This window comes from Fulmarus glacialis, unplaced genomic scaffold (genome assembly GCF_000690835.1).
Source record: "Fulmarus glacialis isolate BGI_N327 unplaced genomic scaffold, ASM69083v1 scaffold35282, whole genome shotgun sequence".
Lineage (NCBI taxonomy): Eukaryota > Metazoa > Chordata > Aves > Procellariiformes > Procellariidae > Fulmarus > Fulmarus glacialis.
In genome coordinates, this window is record NW_009196525.1 from 12656 (window position 1) to 32111 (window position 19456).

Genomic DNA, 19456 nt, shown 5'->3' on the forward strand with positions numbered 1-19456 from the left:
CAGGACTCAGTCTGATCTGTTGGTAGAAAAGAGACAATATACTGGCATTTTCCAACACAAGCAAATGCTTTCCAGTGTACCTCAAGAACTCAGTAGCTTTTATTAATTTTTTTTTTCTTTTAAATTTATTGTTTTAAATTATTATTATTTAAAAAGAATGAATTCAAAATATCCAGAGTGGCATTTAGTCAGATGAACCCATATCACTGACTTCAGTGATCTTCAGTCACCCAAATCCCAACCTGGTAGAGGGAGAGAAACACCCGAGGAAAATAGAAATGCTGTGAAAATCCCCAGGAAAGCAAGAGCTTTCACCTCCCTCCAACTTTTGTTTCCCTCTGTAACACCCAGCTCTCTCTTCTTAAGCCCACACTCTCCTTTAAAGCTTCCTTGTTCCTTCCCAGCCAAACCTTCCCCATTTTACAAGCTGAGACAGTGACTACAGCTGAAGTTGACAAGCTGAGTAAACATGACAGGTTTTGAACATGATGTTAGATTACAGTTGCCTGTTACTTGGTTTATTTATAGTGATATATTAAGAGGAAATATTTTGATCTTTCAGCTGTCCTGTCATGTTTTATAACAGTAGGATTATGGCTTGCCATGAGAAAGAATGAGATGCTCAGATTTGACAAGTGATAACTATTCAGAGGCTGTCACGGTAAGACTGATGATGTGATGCTATCTCCGGTAACCTGACAAGATGTAGTAGACAAGCTTCCATTCCTTTTTCTTTTTTTCTTTTTTTTTAAATATTGCTTAGAAATGTGTAGCATGCTCAGGGTAAAATTTGCATGGGAATTCAACAACGTATAAATTTAAAGTGCCTAATTTACTTTACAAAATACAGTTTAAGCACTCATGTTTAAATATTATTTTGTCTCTTATCTAAGAGATATGATCTGGGAGTCCTTTTTATGTGGACTCCCAGATATACATAATTTCAGAAAACTAGCACACCAAATCCAGCAAAAGAGTGGATTAACTGCTGCAAAATGCGTCTTTAAGTCAGCAAATCAACACAATATATTCACGTGTTTCACAACTACACAAACTCCGCTATTGTAAACCAAAACAAGATGGAATCAGTAATACTTTGCGAAGAAATGCAATTATCAATTCTACATTAAAGCACATTTTAAACCCATTCAGCGCTGTTACTGCTGAGAGCCCTATAGGGTCCCCTATTTCTGTATAAAACAGGGCACTGACAAAGGCAATTGCAAAACACTTTATGAGATTTTTTTTCTGGATAACTCCAAGTACTTTGACACACCGATGTTTCAAACTTACCAGCTATTGATAACACTACATCTGGTCGATTTGGATTTAGTCCCAATGCAGAAATCTTGCCCTTTTGCCTGTTTGACGCAGGAAGCCATGTGCTGCCAGTGTTTCCTAGTTGCTACGGAGGTTGCCTCAGTCGTTACTACCAGGATCGGACATCCTGACCTCACCGGTTAAAAACCAGCGGAACGTGACTCCGGAGAGGACCATTTGCCTGCCACGCATCCGCTCAATTTCCAACTCCCCGTTGATCTAGATATGGCACTGCCAGACTGCAGGGGCAGAGGAGGGATTATGAGAGGGCGCAGTGTCCTCTAGGCTTTCTGCCTACTATTGCAGGGCAAAAAAAAAAAGCATCAAAAGGCACAGTTCAGATTTAGAAAAAAAAGCCCACCACCACTGGGTGTGACAAATAAATTGGTTTGAAACGCAGATAGAAAGGTTGAAGCTGAGATCAAATCGCTTTTCACAGTAAAGGAGAAGGATTAATGAATTCTACCCTTTTCCTGCGAAGTGCGTATCAAAAACATGCCAGAATACAATGCAGAAATCTACCTGTTAATCTCTGCTACGATCCCTGATCTTAATTTCCTCCTTAACAAAAGTTAACTCTTTTTCTTTCTTCTTTTTTTTTGGGGGGGAGGAGGGGGGAGAGGGGAGGAATACTTAATTGTGTTTTGTAGGCATTTTTCAATTCACTGCTATAAAAACAAGGTAACAGAGGGGATGATTGCAATTAGGGACAAGGATACAGCACTTCGGAAGTCTGTAACCATTTTCTGTACATTCTGCTGCACCCACAGAGTACCTGCTCTCATGCTGTCAGCAGAATTGTTGTTTAATATAAATAATACAATTCCCTTACATACAGCAAATGTTAAGAGCACTTTGCCAGTTATGAGCTAAAATCTCTTTACCATCTTCCCATAAATCGATTTTATACCACCTAGCTGAAACCATCAATAGTACAGAGGAACAGACCGGCAGGTCGGGGAAGACGACCCCAGACCTCAACCATTATCAGTGAAAGCCCCGAAAAATTTCTGTTGTGGGATTTTTTTTTTTCCCCGAGGCCAAGACCTTGCCAACCCTCTTTATACTGTGTATTGTGTTAGCAGTCCCAGTAATTTTTAAGGGCACTGACAGCTGAAGAAGAATCCAATTTTCAATAGAAATTAGGCTAAGTCAACAGTTTTTAATGGGATTAAAATATTCATTAATAAGAAAAGGATGGAACAGCACTTGCAAGTCGTCATGCTCTTCCTATGTTCAGTAACCGTGCTCCAGAGAGCAGCTACCCTCCTCTTTTTATTTTCCCCCGTTTAAACTAAGCTATCCTTTCTGTTGGCATCTAACAACATCCCTGGGAGCCTTTAAAAAGGCCTTTTAAGAGTAACACTGGCAACGAGACCAGAAAATCTTTTAAGAAAGTGCATGTGAGAGTAAACCAGTAACATTACAGAAAATGAGAGGAGTCTCAGTCCCATCAGTGGAAAGATTTTATTTTAAAGCATGCAGGTTGTGATGATACGTACAGTTACTTCACACGTATAGGTATTACATTTTTGGTTTGGTGACAATTTTAGAAGTGTTTTCCGATTTCCATGAATTAACTAACTTAGGCCATTCAGATGAGATTTCCCCCGTTGTCTTTTTTGTATCTACGCGTAGTTACTATCTGCAAAATCAAAACTCTTTTCTGGGGGCTGTTACTGACGCGTGCTATGATCCGCTCCTAAGATGTGCCAGGAATGTGCACGTCATTAATAATATAGTGGCTACTAGGTTCCCAGACAGGATACCTTTTGCTTGGTTTGGAACAGTTTAGATCGTCTTCAAAAACTGGTTTTGTTTGTTAACTGCTTTAGGTGCTTGGCTTGGCTCCATGACATTTTTTTCTGCCACCACAGAATCACTGTACAGAACAGACTGTAGGTAGGTAATATATTTTATTGCAGCACGGAGTGTCTCTACTTTGCTGAGCCGTTTCTCCAAGTATTCCTTAGGTAGGTGATGCCTCAGTTTAGCGTAGCCTTCATTGACACATTTAACCCTCTGTCTTTCCCTCTCATTCCTCTTCCTAATGAAAGCTGGTCCACAGGAGTACTCACTTCTGCGGTAACTGGAATGGGGCATTTGGTATAGAAGTTCTCCGCAATGAGATGCTCAGACATGAAAGGAAGGAACGACAAGTCTTCGGAGCAAGTGACCTGGTTTGGTGTTTCTGGGTACACATGAAACGTGACCACTGGGTCGGCACAGAAAGGCCTAGCCAGCTGTATGCGCTGAGTCTCAGTACAGATGGACAACTTGTCCATGAGGTTACGGTAGCTTTTGCCATCCATCAGGTTCTGCATTTAACCTGGAAATGCATAATTACATAATAGTTTAAACAATTCATACTGAACAGTAGAAAAAACTCACCTGCACTTACCAACACTTGGCATTACTGACATTTTCCAGAAGAGACTTTTAATGCATTTGTGACATTTCAGAATGGTGTTGGAAGATCGTTACATAGAGCAGACAATGTCCCATTTGAAAACACAAGAAAGTGCAAGTCAGCAACACTGATTAAAATAATTCACAACAGATTAAGAAAATAAAGCCATAAAAGCTTCCTAAAGGAAACACCAAACAGTCTCCTTTCACCTCAGCTTTAGAAATGAAGAGAATCTACCTTTATGTACTCCACATAGGTCCAGCTTGCTCCAAATCCACCAAAACTTACATCTCTACAATACACAAAGCAGGCCAACATCTGAGGCATACTCTCCACCCCCTTCTCCTCCTGAAAAAAATTAAGATCTACAATTCCAGTAACAGACTCCCTATCCATACCAAAAAGCCTTCAAATTATTTTTTCTTTCTATTCATTTGATGTCTCATTCACTATACTATCTTAATTAGATGGAAAACTTGTGCAGGGAATGGATCTCAACCTTAATTTTATGTCTGTCAGGTATTACATCCATTCTACATAAAAAATTTTACAAGAAGTTTAGAGGATGAATTTCTACTAAACCTGACATCTCCTTGGGTCCTCACGCTCCTGCACTCACCTGCAGATTAAACACAGGTATGAAAGACTAAATACAATCCTACTGATAGAAGATTATGAAATAATCAATTTATTAAAGGAAAAAATGCATGTCCTAATAATATTGTTCCAATTATAAATTACTTTACTAAGAAGGGACTGCACAGAGTCGTTGGGGCACTGCTAGAAACCTGTAACTCAGACTGGCCTACCAAAACCACAGACCCTCTCCTCAGAGCAGCATTACAGCAGGTGTAACTACTCAAATCACCCTTACATATTTATTAGAAAGACAATCTTGCTGTGTTTTATAGGAAGCTACATTATAGTGCCTTCCCAATATCATTATTCAAACGGCTAAATATCAGCATGACTGTAATGATTGTTACCTAATAGCTACTTAAAGATAAATTTTTAAATGACTGGTTAATTTTTAAAGAATTACTGTGATCCATCCTCACGGATTGCAAGCAATACTTGCCTACACCAAATCTATCAAAAAATGCTCTTACTCACCATCCACTTCCACATCTATACATTGCTGCCTAAAACACTTAGGCTATATTACACCCTCTAAAACGGAAAACACACCTGAACATTAAACTAGGTTACTGGAAACATCTACATTCCATTCTCACAAAAACCTTGCAAAGCTTCAAATGTTCCAACCACGGTTCCATAACATAAACGGGATCCCCTTAATTCTTCACAAGGATATGGGGATATTTTAACATTTTCTAATTACTTCATACCTGTCACGTTTAATACAGAAATAATTTTTACTCAGTATGGACTTATCCTCACAACATATTTTATCAAAATGCCTGTGTATTCAGTGGTGTCTCTTTTTCTAATGCACATAGATCTCACAACAGAAATCCTATGAGTTAAGAATTCATTTATAGCATGCTGTTAGACAAGAGAGAGTCACACGCATCTTAAACAGGTACTTTCTGTAGGTAGGCTGAAAGCATGAAGACACATCCATCTTACATTAATATACATGCAGAAAATCAGAGGTGAATATATACACTCGTTAGAAAATGAAAATAGTGGACAGTCATCTTTCCCTTTTCTACTTACATAGCTTGGGTTGTCTAAAAACTTTCTACTGCTAACAGCTTAAAACCATTATCTGAGGAAAAAAGTCTGTTACATAGCAAGAAAAACTTTGTAGCAAAACATCACTATAGAGCAAGAAACCAAAACCCACACAGCCCCTCAAGAGATACTTGCAGTATTTGTTGCTTAGTACTGACACTTCTGCTGCATAATAACATTACATAAAACAGGTATCTGCTGCCTTACTACCTGCCCGAAGTGCAAAATGCAAGTGTTAGGATTGTTTTCCTTTTAGACTAGAGACTCACCAATCTTCAGATGAAAGTAAAATCCACGGAAACAAGACGTGCTATTTTAAGACTGATGAATAATACCTGAAAGAGTCTGAATTATATTAAAAAAAAAAAAAAGAAGTTAATGTTCATTTTTCTTACACCTTATTTAATAAGGTAACATATCAAACACGATTCATTAAAAAGCTACAGAAGCACTGTTACTGAAAAGCTGGTAGAAGTGATTTACAGAAACATTGATATTCAGTGAAGATCTGCTGCTAGATACAGCAATATGCCAAGTCCCTCACCTGAATTATGTAGCTTGTTCCGCTGAGTCAAAGACTGCTGCAATTTATAGTCAATTGACAACATGCAAAGTAGCTTACAGTTAGATCTGCTCATTTCTGGTTTGGCTTTTCCACCCACACCACAGCTATGATGGCAACAAAACCTGGCATTAAGGGCTAGAAATTTTAAAACTGTATTGGACACAACCAGATCACCTGAAAAAGTAATCAGGAATGTACTTTGTTTACCTCCTGTACGTATTCTGTTACAATTTATTAAAGCAATACTTTCATTTATTGGCATTTCGTACTTTAATGCCTAAATATAACAATCAGCTAGAATTTAGTTAAGTATTTACCATCAAGGCATAAGCAAACTAATTTTCATAGCTTCGTTTTAAACACAGAAAATCAGCATTTATTTAGAAGAAACTTGTGATGGATTTGTCTCCAGATTAGAGGTGAGGACACACATTACTTAGCGTAATACCCTCAAATTTAATCTTCATTATACCTGTAATTTTGGGAAATTCCCTTAGTGTTAAAAGTGTGACACCATATAAAAGGTCTCTAATAAATCATTTATGGAGGTAGACAAGACAAGATTTGAGAACAGTGAGCAATCAGTAGCAAGACAAACATTTTAAAGTTTTGCTTAAACTTAGAAACACAGTATGGAGCAATCAGTCTGTATAATCAAATATATATAGGTACACAGATGCTACATATATCAGCATATAGCTGTCCAATTGTACAGTGCAAGGAAAATAGGACATCTAACTTCAAAACTCCCAGATTTTACAGGATTACCTTGACACTTTAGACTATCTCACTATTTGGCCCTTCTATCGATCAAAGTAAAACCATAAAAAAAAAAATCCAAAACCAAACCAGTTTAGCTTAAAGCTTTCAGACAGCACTGTAAGATTAGAAACACTTGATATACTACCAAGAGAGCTACATACACCCAGTTTTGTCTTCTTGGGACTGTCAGCCATCAAAGAAAGCATTCTGCTTCTGCTGCCCTTGTGTGGAGCCACAATAATACCGTATTCTGCATCCTCCTTCCCACACCAGCTTCAGGCCCCATCAGAAAGGCAGCCAAGAGGCAGAACATCTACTAGAACCGGTAGACAGGCACGTATTCAACAAACAAGTTACAATATTTTTCTTTAGGGGACCCGAGGAACATCACTGTCATAACCAGTTATTGACTCATCAGGGTGGGATGTTGAACACAGCAACTGAACACAAGTCTCGATTTTTTTTTTTGTCCTGTGAATCCACCTTGTGCCTTTTTTTTTTTTTAAATTTAAAAGAAAATCCTGTGCCTCCACCAATTAGCCACCCATTACAATTCCTTCCAGATTAACTCAGTTTTTGGAAGACTACAGGACTGACGAGAATGAAGCTCTGTATCTGCAAAAGAGCTGCAGTCAGTGCAAATGATGTTATGGAGCAACTATGTTTGCCCCCCCGATGTGGCAGAGCTAGGTGTATAGGTACAGTTCATTTCCCATGCCACTCTGTCCCCCAGGCTGTAGGCTAAGCAAGCCAAAACTGCACCCAGCAACATATAGTACTGTTCCACGTACCATTTTGTTCCACACTGGAACTGAAAACTGCATAAGACAATAATGTAACTACATATGCATAGCTAAATTTGAGTCAGGGATTAAAAACTTTTTTCAATTAGCAACTTGGTGAGCCTTTCTTTCCTTTATCTAAGCACTGAACAAGTGCATATTTCTACTCCGAAGCATTTTCAGAGAAGTGCTTTTATAGATGGAATTTACAGGCAGGGTAATGAGGGAGAAAAATGATGACATATAGATAATGCACATCCATTTTTCAAAAATCAGTTTTATCTTTAATTGTTACATTCCAAAGGGGATATATGAAAGTTAGTCATCTAGCAACTGCATACCTCTTGAGAGATGAGTACAGAATCACAGATAAAAAAATACAGCTAACTCCCCAGATGACAGGTGCTAGAGAAAGTATGTGCCTTACACCATCAATCCAGACAAATGCAGAAAGATTTTTATAATAAATATTTCATCATATACTAACTCCTGAGACTTTACCCATGAAAAGAAAGGGAAAAGATTTTTTTTAAGAGATATCATACACATACAATATATTAAGCTATTAAAGCAAAACAGAACAAAATGCCAACACTGTCTTGATAAGCACTGCATTTGAGTTTATCTACATCACAGTACTTTAAGTATGCAGCTCAAAGAGTCAGTGTCCATTTAAGTTTTGCGTTAAATCTGCAAACATTACTTGACATACGACCATCTTGAAAGTATGAGTGCAAGAAACCAAATGATGAATACAGCCAATCAGGATTTCATTCTCCAATATGAAAACTACACTGCAAGATTTAGATTTCTAGTACCTAGCATTAGTCAGCAGAAAATCCAAATATATTTACAAAAGGTCTTTACATAAAGTAATTAGTGAGTTGTAAGTAATTACTGTGTTCCCAGGTACTTTTTAACCACATAAATAGTAGAGAGAAATATATAGGTAAAAACCACCATCAAGTCACAACTGTAAATAACGTACCACAGTGGCAACCCAAAATATCTTAGGGTTTGTTTTCTTTTCAGTTTTGTTAGTAAAAGCCATTTGAAAATGTAAAGATTTTAGCTTTTGGTTAACTAATCTTTAAATCACTTCCACTCCAGTACATTCCTTCAAAGTTCAAATACTTTTTTCTTTATTTTTTTTTAAAAATCAATAATGAACCATTCAAGAAAACCCTTCTGAATTGGCAGGATTAGGAAGACATAAGTCAGCTCTTTCAATTAGTCCGCTTCACTTCCCTGGAGTCATTTTACTGAGACACAATTAACTCAGCACAACATGACGGTCAAAGACAGATTTGCGTTGCTCTTGGACCTGTAACTTCCAACGCTGCTGGGCATACTCCACTTTGTTCAATACATTGGCACGGCTCCGAGAACGAGCCAGCACATCATGTGCATTTGCAAAAGGCTGGTGATCCTGGAATGGCAAAAATCATTAGTTAGATCTCAACAATTCCACTGAGCAATTACATCAGTATTTTTTGTTATTACATTCCAAAGGATGTGTGGGGGAGGTTTGTTTTGTTTTAAAGGTAAACAAGCTGTTTCAACGAGCTGGTCAGTAATAGTGACCAAGCAAGTTTTTGAATAGTTAGAACTGTACTTCAATTTCTTATTCAAAGTAATTTCCACAGGTTTCCCAAATAGACCAAACCTCATTGTATTGTCAAACAATTATCTGCTGCCCAGAGACATCATGGTGAGCTGCAAGATCAGAACGACAGTCTTGCATCCATTAGCAGCTGGTGGGACAGAAGCCTAGAACAGACCCAGGCACTGGCAGCCTCCTGTTATTGTCATGAATGCTCTTCACTTTAAAACTGAATTAAAGAGTCAGTTCTCTGCCAGCTCTTGGCCATTTACCGTCAGGCAGTTCAGGATGTTCACACACAGCTTCTATATAAAACCAACACACTCTGATGTTTACCAAACTAAACCCATTGTACTGAGCTGTCTAAAAGCACACTGTCAATACAGCTGCTTAAGTGACAGAGCTCAACAATAACTGAGTGCTTGTTTAATATTTATTCTGTCTGTTTTCTAACAGTACCTGCAAAGCTTTATTTTCTTCTAGTAAATATAACCAAATTATAAACAGTAAGAGTTGGAACTGAACTTCTTACGTGGCTATTAAACTGTTTTGGACAAAGTCATGTTGCTAAAGCTATGTCAGAAAGCATCATATATACCATGCATAATGAAAAATAACATAATTATGTCCTGTAATAAATAACTGTCCTTTTTGTATGTCTACACTTCATATTCCTTTTTTTTTCCCCAGAACACTTTTGAAGACATTTACATTAATGGATACTTTATTTGTGACATGACTGCGTAGAGTAGTTCAATGATAATTCTTACTAGTACAGAGATTATCATTAGTGATACCGAATGAAGTGATGCCTACAAGTCCCAAAGCCACACATGAGCCTCACTGGGCTAAGAACTATGCTCATAGAGAAGAGACAATCCCTGACCCAAAGAGCTATAATCCCACCATAAAAAATTATGCAGTTATATATACCTAGAATAGGCAGTTAACAGGTGACAAATCACTTCATTCACAAGGAAACAAAATCACTACAGCAACACATTTTTACTGTAAAACAGATGACGGAAGAGAGAGTGCAAGACAAACTAGATGGTACTAGCTTTCCTGATAAACAACAATCTCAGCTTAAAGGCTAGCTACTGTCAATTTCTATGTAGACAACAAGGGGAAAAAAGAATTTAAGAGGAAAGAGGTCTATGGAAGTGGCTTACATTCATCAATTGCTACTGCCATCAATGGGCAATGAGAAAGAGCAAACATACTGGCTTGAAATTCAGCAACAAAATCAATGCACACGGTATTTCCAAAGTGTGACAAGGATCAATAACTCAAGAATTTGCAAGAGAGAAGGCAAGGATGGGGATAAGTCATGAGGGACCTTAAATTATTTCACATTCATTGTCACAGAAGAAGGATAAACAGGATAAACTAAGCAAGGACCTGAAGTGCTTTTTGTTCCAAGCACTACTGCAGATATAAGCACTAGTGACACCACAAGCACAGGTAATGGTCACAGTAACAGTTACAGCAAAACATGAAATTAGTTAAGATGGATCCAGATTTTAAGGTAAATTCATTCTGCAGTTAACCTGAGCTCTGTCACGGGACTTATTTCACTTCTTCCATCTACAATCAAGATTATAACCCAGATTTGAAGGTATTAATTTATCTAAGGTATAAAATAAAAGTAATTTGTCTGAGGTATAGCATTCAGCACAAGTTCATTTAATTCAAGCAGGAATTGTTCAATTTGCTATAAGAATGCAGACAGAAAGAGGGTCATTCAAATCCCTGTTTTCCAAAAAAAAAAAAAACCCAAACAAACAAAAGGCCAATATCCTCCTAGAAGTGACTGGGAAAATCTTAAGATGTCAATACAAAGACAATTGAAATATGTCTCCATGTAATACACAAGGAAGTGCAGAAACAGTGGGACATAACAGCAACAGGATACCTCTGTCCAAAGAACCTTCGCTCCAGACAATGTTAGCTCAAATTTCGGTAACAATCACCTATTTTTGTTGTGAAATCAAGGTAAATAAAGAAAGCATGGCTGATAAAAGCTATTATCTAGGAAAATGCTTGATTTTGAATACTTAATATTCCCCCCTGCAGAACAGAAACACCTTTTTAAGTCAAGATGGCTGATGTGGCTACTGCTGATGAAAAAACAGTGGAACTAAAGAATATGCTTTTTCTCAGTTTACTAGGAATGACAGTTGTCACTCCAAAAACAGCCTGGAGAAACTGAGTGCAAGTCACATTAAAATCCGCAGATACACAGCATAACATAGCATAGCATTCATCGGTTTTGATACCTTCAGAGCTATGAAGCCACTGAAGCAACAGGCAGTCAGAACTACAGGGCTTTTAAACAGGTTTTAAAATATAATTTTGTTTCACCAAGAACAAACTTATTTGTCTCCTTCTATTAACTTCCTGTTTATTTGAAGGAATGATGAAAATATTCTTAACGATTCTATTCTAAGACACTAATAAATGTTGTAAGTCTTTTTGAGTAGCTCCCATTTACTTCAACAGTAATAAAGTGCTCATGTCTGCTGAAAGGCTTAGGTTAAGCAGACGGCAAAGAAATAGGCCCATACTCTGGGTTTGATTTCAGAAATTCTTTCTAACATTACGCCACACCTGAAGCGTACTTTTAACAGTAAAAGTAGTGCTGCTTGAGGGCTCAATACAGAAAGTACCTTGATGCTGAGACTTCAGAATTGTTTTATCTGTCAGTGTTGAACCACACAAACTCTCTACCACCAACCCAGCTGCCATTTTAGAAAACTTTCCTCGCAGTGCTTTATGGCGATACTTCTCCCAGGCATGCAGATTCATCAGGTTCAGATGCACGCAGATTCATCAGATGCAAAGCCACAGTCTGTATTTTTATACTACTCTAAGTCCCCCTTCAATACACAGATGACCTACTCCCACCAACCAGTATTCCTTATCCTCAGTGATCAGGTGCTCAAGTCTCTCTCTCTTTCCAGTAAAAGATTTCATAAGGTCTTACATTCCCTTCTTGTAATGGTACTGAAGACAATTTTGTTCCTTTTTTATTAGAAGTCAAAAACACTGTGTTGGAGATTGGGAAGGCCAGTAATGACAGGAAACTAAGTCACTAATGGACTATTCCCCTTTTCCTCCCAAAAAACGGCTGTTCTAATCTGTTGGAATATACTGTCACATTCTGGTTTCTAGCTGTAATACTAAGAAATTATTTCTGCATCAATCATTATTTTTCATCATTATAATAATTTCTTCTTGAATTTTTAGCATCAACAGATTCAAACTGGAGCAACAGAAGATGCAACCCCTATGCTTTCTTTTTGTAGAGAGAAATCTAAGCAGCAAGCAATTTGCGTAAATGTGATCACTAGCAAGACTGTAAACTGTACCTCCTATATACGCTTACCTCCATTCCTACTCTGTGTCTTCTCTAAGAAAATAATCTGTGTCTAGAACTGGGATAACTGAAGCAGTCTTCATCTTACTACTTTCTAGCCCAGTGAAAAAATGAAAGAGTGGCTTCACAGAAGTCATCACACAGCTTTCTTTTTCTCTCCCTTCAGGAAAAGCATTTACACTGCCTGGCAAAAAAAGCTGCTCATCCCAAATAGTTATTTAACAACTAACCATCCCAACCTTTACGTTAACCCAAGTACACAAGCACTCTGGTGGACTCACCCCAATGTCTTCATCACTTTGTATGAGCTGTGAATGTCCAAAGAGACGTCTCTTCAGTATAGGTTCCACCAGTGTAAGGTACACCATGTACAGAAGAAGTAGGCCCAAAATAGACAGGTATATGATGATTGTAACCTACACAATGCAAGCACAGTTTATGCCAGAATTGTGACATTCCTCCCACAATCTCTCAGCAGGCAGCAAGGACCAAAAGAAAAGAGTACATGCAAAGTTTGTGATGAGCCTGTCGATCTTTGATAGTGTCACCAGATGACTTAAAACCCACAGAGAAAAACCACCAAACTACGACCTGGTATTAAAAAGGTTTGCGGCAGACAGCTGTTAGCTCGAAACAGTTTCTCTTAGTGAGGCCTTGCTAAAAATCTTAGGCTATCCCTCTTAAAACAACTTGGCGGTATAAATCTCACCTCAACCAAGACAACTGTTCAGTTCGGCCATTAAACTGGGGTGACAAATTTGGGGGTTCCTGCATGGTCTCCATGCTCTAGCATAGACCTGCATTCAGTCACTAAGAAAAATGGGAAGGCAAAAAGAAATACTGAACTTCTAAAAGACCAAAAAAAAGGAGTCTGTGTTATAAAAAGAAAAGAGGCACTGCACAATCTATTCACCCCAGCCTAGAGCTCAATGGCTCCAATAGGATAAGAATGTGAAGAATACAGAAATCATCTGTTAGAGCAAACATGGACAATTTTGCTCTTTTCAGCTTGGCAATGTACAAAGAAAATTTATAGTAAGCCAGTAAGACAGCTGAATAATGACAGGCCCTCTAAAATAATAATGAAAACAAAGTTCAAAGCTTGACAAATGCCTCAGAACACTCAGAATTTCAGCAAGGTGTAAAGCTTAATCTCAAAAGTGGACATCTTCAGCAAAGGATCTCAAGCTCACTCCTTCAGCTACAGCTTGATGCTATTGTTACTACTCAAGATAAATTGTGAGCAACTATCATGAAAAAAAGTTAAATCTTAGACTGCTTTAGAAAAATTTTCCCTTTAAAAAGAATATTTCTCTAGAAGACAACAGACATGTTTACTAATCAGTTGAAGTATTTAATATATGCCAACAGAATTACATTGTTTACCTTAATTGTGACAGAGCTTCTCTCTTCATATTTGCATTCACAACGTAAACAGTATGCTTCTACATCAGGTCCAGGGACAGGCATAGGCTCAACCACATGAAGACAATCACTGAAGAAAGACAAAAACTGCTCAGTCAGTTTTGAGCTGGTTTTAGCTTACCTGTTCCACTATGCATGCAGATCCCAGTTGCATGAGCTGAGAAGTTCACAGTTAAGTTCAGCTGTTCTAAATTATAGGTACCCAAGATTTTTTTTAAAAAAAAAAAAATCACTACTCCACAATTATTTTACTTAAACATGAAATTCAGCTATTGACAAGCTGCTAAACAAGTTTTAAGACACTTCTAACTCAATACAATGTTTTCATTTTCGAGTGAAAGTATTAAAGCTGTTAGCATAACAAGTCCAAGGATTTGAATCCCAGCACAAATGCATCATTTGACACTGACGTCATGGATGAAAGTAAATTCCAGCTATACACTTCTTTCTTCATCATACTCAAAAGAGCCTTATTCTATCCTTCCACTATCTGAAGGGAGATTAACCTCTCTTTGGTGTTCATGAACAGAAGTTCTTTTTTCTTGCCATCACAAGTTACAGGCATTGAAGAAAAAAAAAACAGAAGTCAGATGGGTTGTTTCTCTAAGCAACAAGATAGTGAATAAATAGTATTCAGTTTTCAGCACCAGACCCGGATGCAAAAGCATCATTTGACTTAAGAGGTTACAAAATATAAGTCAGTCCCATGCCAAAAAGCGTGGTTGACAATCTTATGAGCACTCTATACTACTAAAATCCAGCTGCCACGACACAACTGCTTCCACCAATATCTTATGCAATTTTGGTCTTTTTGCTGACTCAGGTTGGTTGTTCGGAGTTCACATCCCAGGGTCCCCGCAGAGCACTGACAGAACAAAAATCACATTTTGCCTTTATCCTGGTTAACTCAATGTTGGCACAGTCAGAACCAGGTAATGAAACAAAACACTTGAAGTGACAGCAGCAGCCCAGGATTCAACACTCTACTAGGCTAGATTACAACGCTGCAAACACATGGCCAGACACGAACTCATCTCTTCTGTTTTCTTTGTATTTCTTCTTCATAAGTAAAACTACTGAGTGTCAAGTCACATCCTCTGGAGCGGAGTGGAAGACTTATTTTTCTCGTTTATCTGAAAGTAGAATTACATTCTCCTCTGTGGAGGAGTGCAGCATTCAAGCTATAAAATCAAAAATACATGCAAGTTATAATCTACACAATTTCTGTTCATATGATTGAAAGCTTGCATCAATATGCTGCACAAGTACAGCAGAAATCTTGTACGTAGCTTAAGCACAGTAACAAGTCTGTTATGGTGAATATATCAAATATTAATATCAGGGTTTTTTATCCAGTTCAGTGTTTCAAGTTGCTAGGAAGTATAAAGTCTATCAGAACCTTAGAATTTTGATTATGTGTTTCCTTGGACTGCGATTCCATGGCAATTTTAGAGGAAAATGCAGAAAAGGCTGATCCCTCTCTAGACAATTTTCCCACTCAACTGCCTCTACATTACCACCTTCCCCCTTGTGCCCACAGTAACAGCACCAAGGAAGCAGTTCTTCCAAGGCAAGCTAGGCTAGTCAGAAGGGCAGCTTCTGCACAGACAGATTTCCAGTTCATTCAGCTTGTAGACAGTGTGTCCTCCCACCCGCCCTCCCTTCCTCCACATCCATGACTACCACTGCAGTTGGCCTCTGTACACCAACACTTTCAAAGTACAAAATACAAACACCAACACTTTCCAAGTGGGTTATTTAACCCTGTAGGTGCTTAGGCACCACTATGCTTGCCTAGCGCATTGTCCATCAGGATGGGACTGCCTGCAATAGTTCCAAACCTGAGCCCAGAAGGGTGAACGTTTTTATTGGTGTCAAAGCACCCCAGCCCACACTGATGTTAGCATAATGCACTGTTTGCCAGCCTGAAGCCAAAGAACAGACCACTCCAACTGAAAGAACTGAAGCATCTAAGTAAGAGTATCATGATGCACATTAAAGGTTCAACATTAAAAATTAAATTTTCATTTTATGTCCGGACAAGCCAGAAGTAAGTGGTCATTATACTGTAAATAATTCATAAAGACACTAAAAATTGATCTGGCTCTTGTCTTACAAGTAACTGATCTAAATACCTAAAGGATGGTGCACATCAGCCAGTTCCATTCAATAATAAGTGACTTGCACTGATGCAGAAGCCAAAGTATGGCACTAAATTTGTCGATTTTATTGCACATAAGCTAGCAATCAAGCCTCTTAGAAGTGGCAAGAAGACATCTCAAACAGAAGATCAAAGCCATAAAATGTTCCCAGATGGTCACTTAAGAAGTTATCTCAACAAAACGAGATTTAAGATAGGAAAATAGATTTTTGAGATTCTGTATGCATCAGTATCTCTCACCATAAAATTAGTCAAGCCTTCAAAGATAATTTTTCCTTCAATTGGTACCAATATTGATTTAAAGGGAAACAGGGTCTTTTCTGCTAGTAAGGCACACACTAAACAGTACTCACTGAAAAAAATCCATTTTCATTTGCAGAGTGGTAATGAACAATAAAACCAGTAACACTGCTACTCTGAAATGTCTGCTGCAGCTGGAATTCTCCCAGTGTGTTTCACTGCTGAAACTTTATTTGTCATAGTAGGACTAATGTTGTTAAGTTAATCATTTGGGACAAAAATAGCAATTTCGATCGGACAGTACATTTTATGTTTATGAGTTTAGATTTAAATTTACAGTGTTGTTTCTCACAGTTCTCCTGTAAGTAATTTAATAAATCAAGGCACAGCTCTACACCTATCTGTATCACTAATTTTATTCCTATAATTATTTTTGTGGGCCTATTCAGGGGCATGAAATTTTCATAATCAAGATGCCAAGCTGCTGCTACTCATCAGACTAAAAAGTCTTTTATAAATTCTTAACGTAACTGAAGAAGAGTCAATACATCAAGAAGTATGTCACGTTTTCATAGGTTGACCCAAGAATCTCTGAGCACTTCAAACATCAACAGATCTCTAAACCATGGTGTTTTACTTGTATGATTCACATAGACAATGATACTCAAGGTGAAATTACACAAGGGACCTATGCCAATGTAACAAATCACTGTCATCTCCCTTTCTTCCCCATCCCCTCATCCCTGGCCATGCACATCAGGCCTCAGCTTGGAGAGGAGTCTGACAAATACCATAGCTGGCCTAAACAATACAATTGAGCACGTTGCTGGGGCACAGAGATGTCAGACACCTACCTCTCTCTCTCTCTCTCTCTCTCTCTCTCAAAAAGTGTGTTGTTAGATGGCTCAGGCCATGTCATATAACTGCACTCTTTGGCTGCACTTCTGAGGAACAGAAATCTTCAGAAACAATAGTCTCTAAATGATAGTATGCGTTTCAAGAGCGGAGAAAGAGGAGACGATACTCCCGAGTCCTAGTTCCATGGCTGTGCACCCTTGCCTTTACGCCATTTCAAATCACTGAATTCAAATTACAACACCCTCTTCCCTTCTACTACTTCCAAGTCTAAATAAATAACTAAACATGCAAGCAAGCAAACCAAAACAGACAGGGCAAAACCCATAGATTTCAAGCCTTGTCCCTTGCTAGAGCTGAATTTTGGACTACTTTTAAAAGAAAAGTTACAGTAAGTTATGCAAGAGATGTAATTTCTCCTGGCACCACCATAAGAGACTCACATATAATCATTATGGAAAAAGTATTTAACCAGTAAGACTCATTATAATTTTTTATGCCGCACACACTCACCAGTCTTTCTGTGAAACGTTTTTGTTATAAATATGGCCCGAATGGTCTTTGTAAGGAGGGCAGATGCATTTACATCGGACATCCTCAGAATTCTGTAAAGTAAACAACATGCTTAGAACAAATTATCATCAGTAACCATAACAGGATACAGGAAACACTCTTCACATAATACATGAAATATTTAACACAAACTACTTGCAAGTATCTTCGAATAGTCTTACTCAGGATTTCCTTCGAGTTTAAAAACAACCCTTCAAAATTACTAAGCAGGCAGAGCAATTTGTCAAGTAACACTATTATTTTAGACAGCAAATGCATTCTTTATGAGAAAAATTTGAAGTTTAAGCTCACTCTTCTTTTTCAGAAAAAAAAACCACATTCAGAAGTTGCTGATGTTGGTATACTCCACTATTCAACTTATGAGGTCAGCTGTATAACAGGCACAGTGATATGCTTAAAACAAATGAAAGAATATTAACCCCAAATGGAGGCTGGCAAAGAAACCTCTGTGGATAATTCTGTCCTCCCTGGCCACAAGAGAAACAACTCTGTAAAAGAAAACTACTAGAGGGACTAGTACAACCTCAGGTTCTCTTATCTTAAACAGCAGCAGGATATTGTAAGGCAGAGAAAAAAGTACAAAACTGGAATTCCAAACAAAGGCAAAGTAAATGTGAAAAATTAAGGAAACTTGTAAAAGCAAGTTTTAGAGAAACAAATTAACATTTGCATAAACAACAATAGGCACTGCAGAAAGAAGATAATTAACTGTTATGGACAGTGAGAAAGAAGTATCACCCAAAATTAACATTTAGATCACTAGTGAGAAAAATAGAAATTCAGAAAAAGAGCGCTTTGTGTAGTATATTAAAATACGATAATTCATTCCTTTCCCAAATTGCACAAGAACAGAAAACCGTATGGAGAGAACAGAGATGGTCAGCAAGAGGTTTTAGATGAAAGCATTCTCAAACCCAAATCAGAGTACTTATTTGAGCAAGTAGTAAGAGACAGAAGATAAACATGGCTTACCTGAAGTTCAAGGCCATTACTAATAGCACTACAAAAGAATGTCTTAAGAAGTATTGGTAATAAACTTCTACACTGAACAATCAAGGCACAGTAACACTAAGTGGCTATAGGTCAATTGGAAAACCTTGACTGCATCATATACCAAGTCACTTCTGGTCTCGCCATAGAAAAGTCAAATAGCTGATCAGCATTAAAAAGGAGAAAATTCAGACACGTGGGTACTTTGCCAATAGGAAAGACTTTTACTATTAGGAGACACGATGTTCTCAGTCAGTCACAGAGACGCTAAGATTCTAGTCCCAAATATTAACCCAGAACGACCAACAGCAGTGTGTCTGCGGACACTCAACCCAGGTAAGGCAGCAGGAGCCGGCAGAGTCACCGCAGCACCAGCGAGAAGAGCTGGCTCGGACAGCGGAGCACCGCGCTGATGACGGCGAGACGCGGGGCAGACCCCGACCCCAGCCCCGGCAGCCACAAGAACAGCAGGTTCATCTCAGCGAGGCCCTCCCAGCGACACGCGGCTGTCCCTGTAGTTCTGCCTGACGGCGTCCCCGGGCACCACGTCAAAACTACATAAATTGCTACAAACTCAAGGCTAGCGCAGACACTGGCGACGCCACAGCCGGGCCCTGCCCCTCCCGGCTGCCTTCTCCGGAGCCCGCGGGGCGGCAGCGGTGCAGGGCCGTACCCGGCCGAAACCACCGGCTC

General features: G+C 38.5%; 2 protein-coding genes across 2 annotated transcripts; both read right to left on the reverse strand.

Moving 5' to 3' along the window:
- Window positions 1-3111: 3111 nt before the first annotated feature.
- ASCL3 (achaete-scute family bHLH transcription factor 3) lies at window positions 3112-3644 on the reverse strand. The gene is given in 2 exon segments (XM_009572224.1): window positions 3112-3431; window positions 3434-3644. Coding segments are annotated over 2 exon segments (531 nt in total).
- A 4152-nt stretch (window positions 3645-7796) lies between these two features.
- Window positions 7797-17805, reverse strand: TMEM9B (TMEM9 domain family, member B; the record flags this gene model as incomplete). The annotated part of the gene is made up of 4 exons (XM_009572225.1): window positions 7797-8966; window positions 12801-12935; window positions 13906-14014; window positions 17714-17805. Coding segments are annotated over 4 exons (492 nt in total), but the record flags the coding sequence as incomplete, so codon positions are not given.
- Between the last annotated feature and the right edge of the window lie 1651 nt (window positions 17806-19456).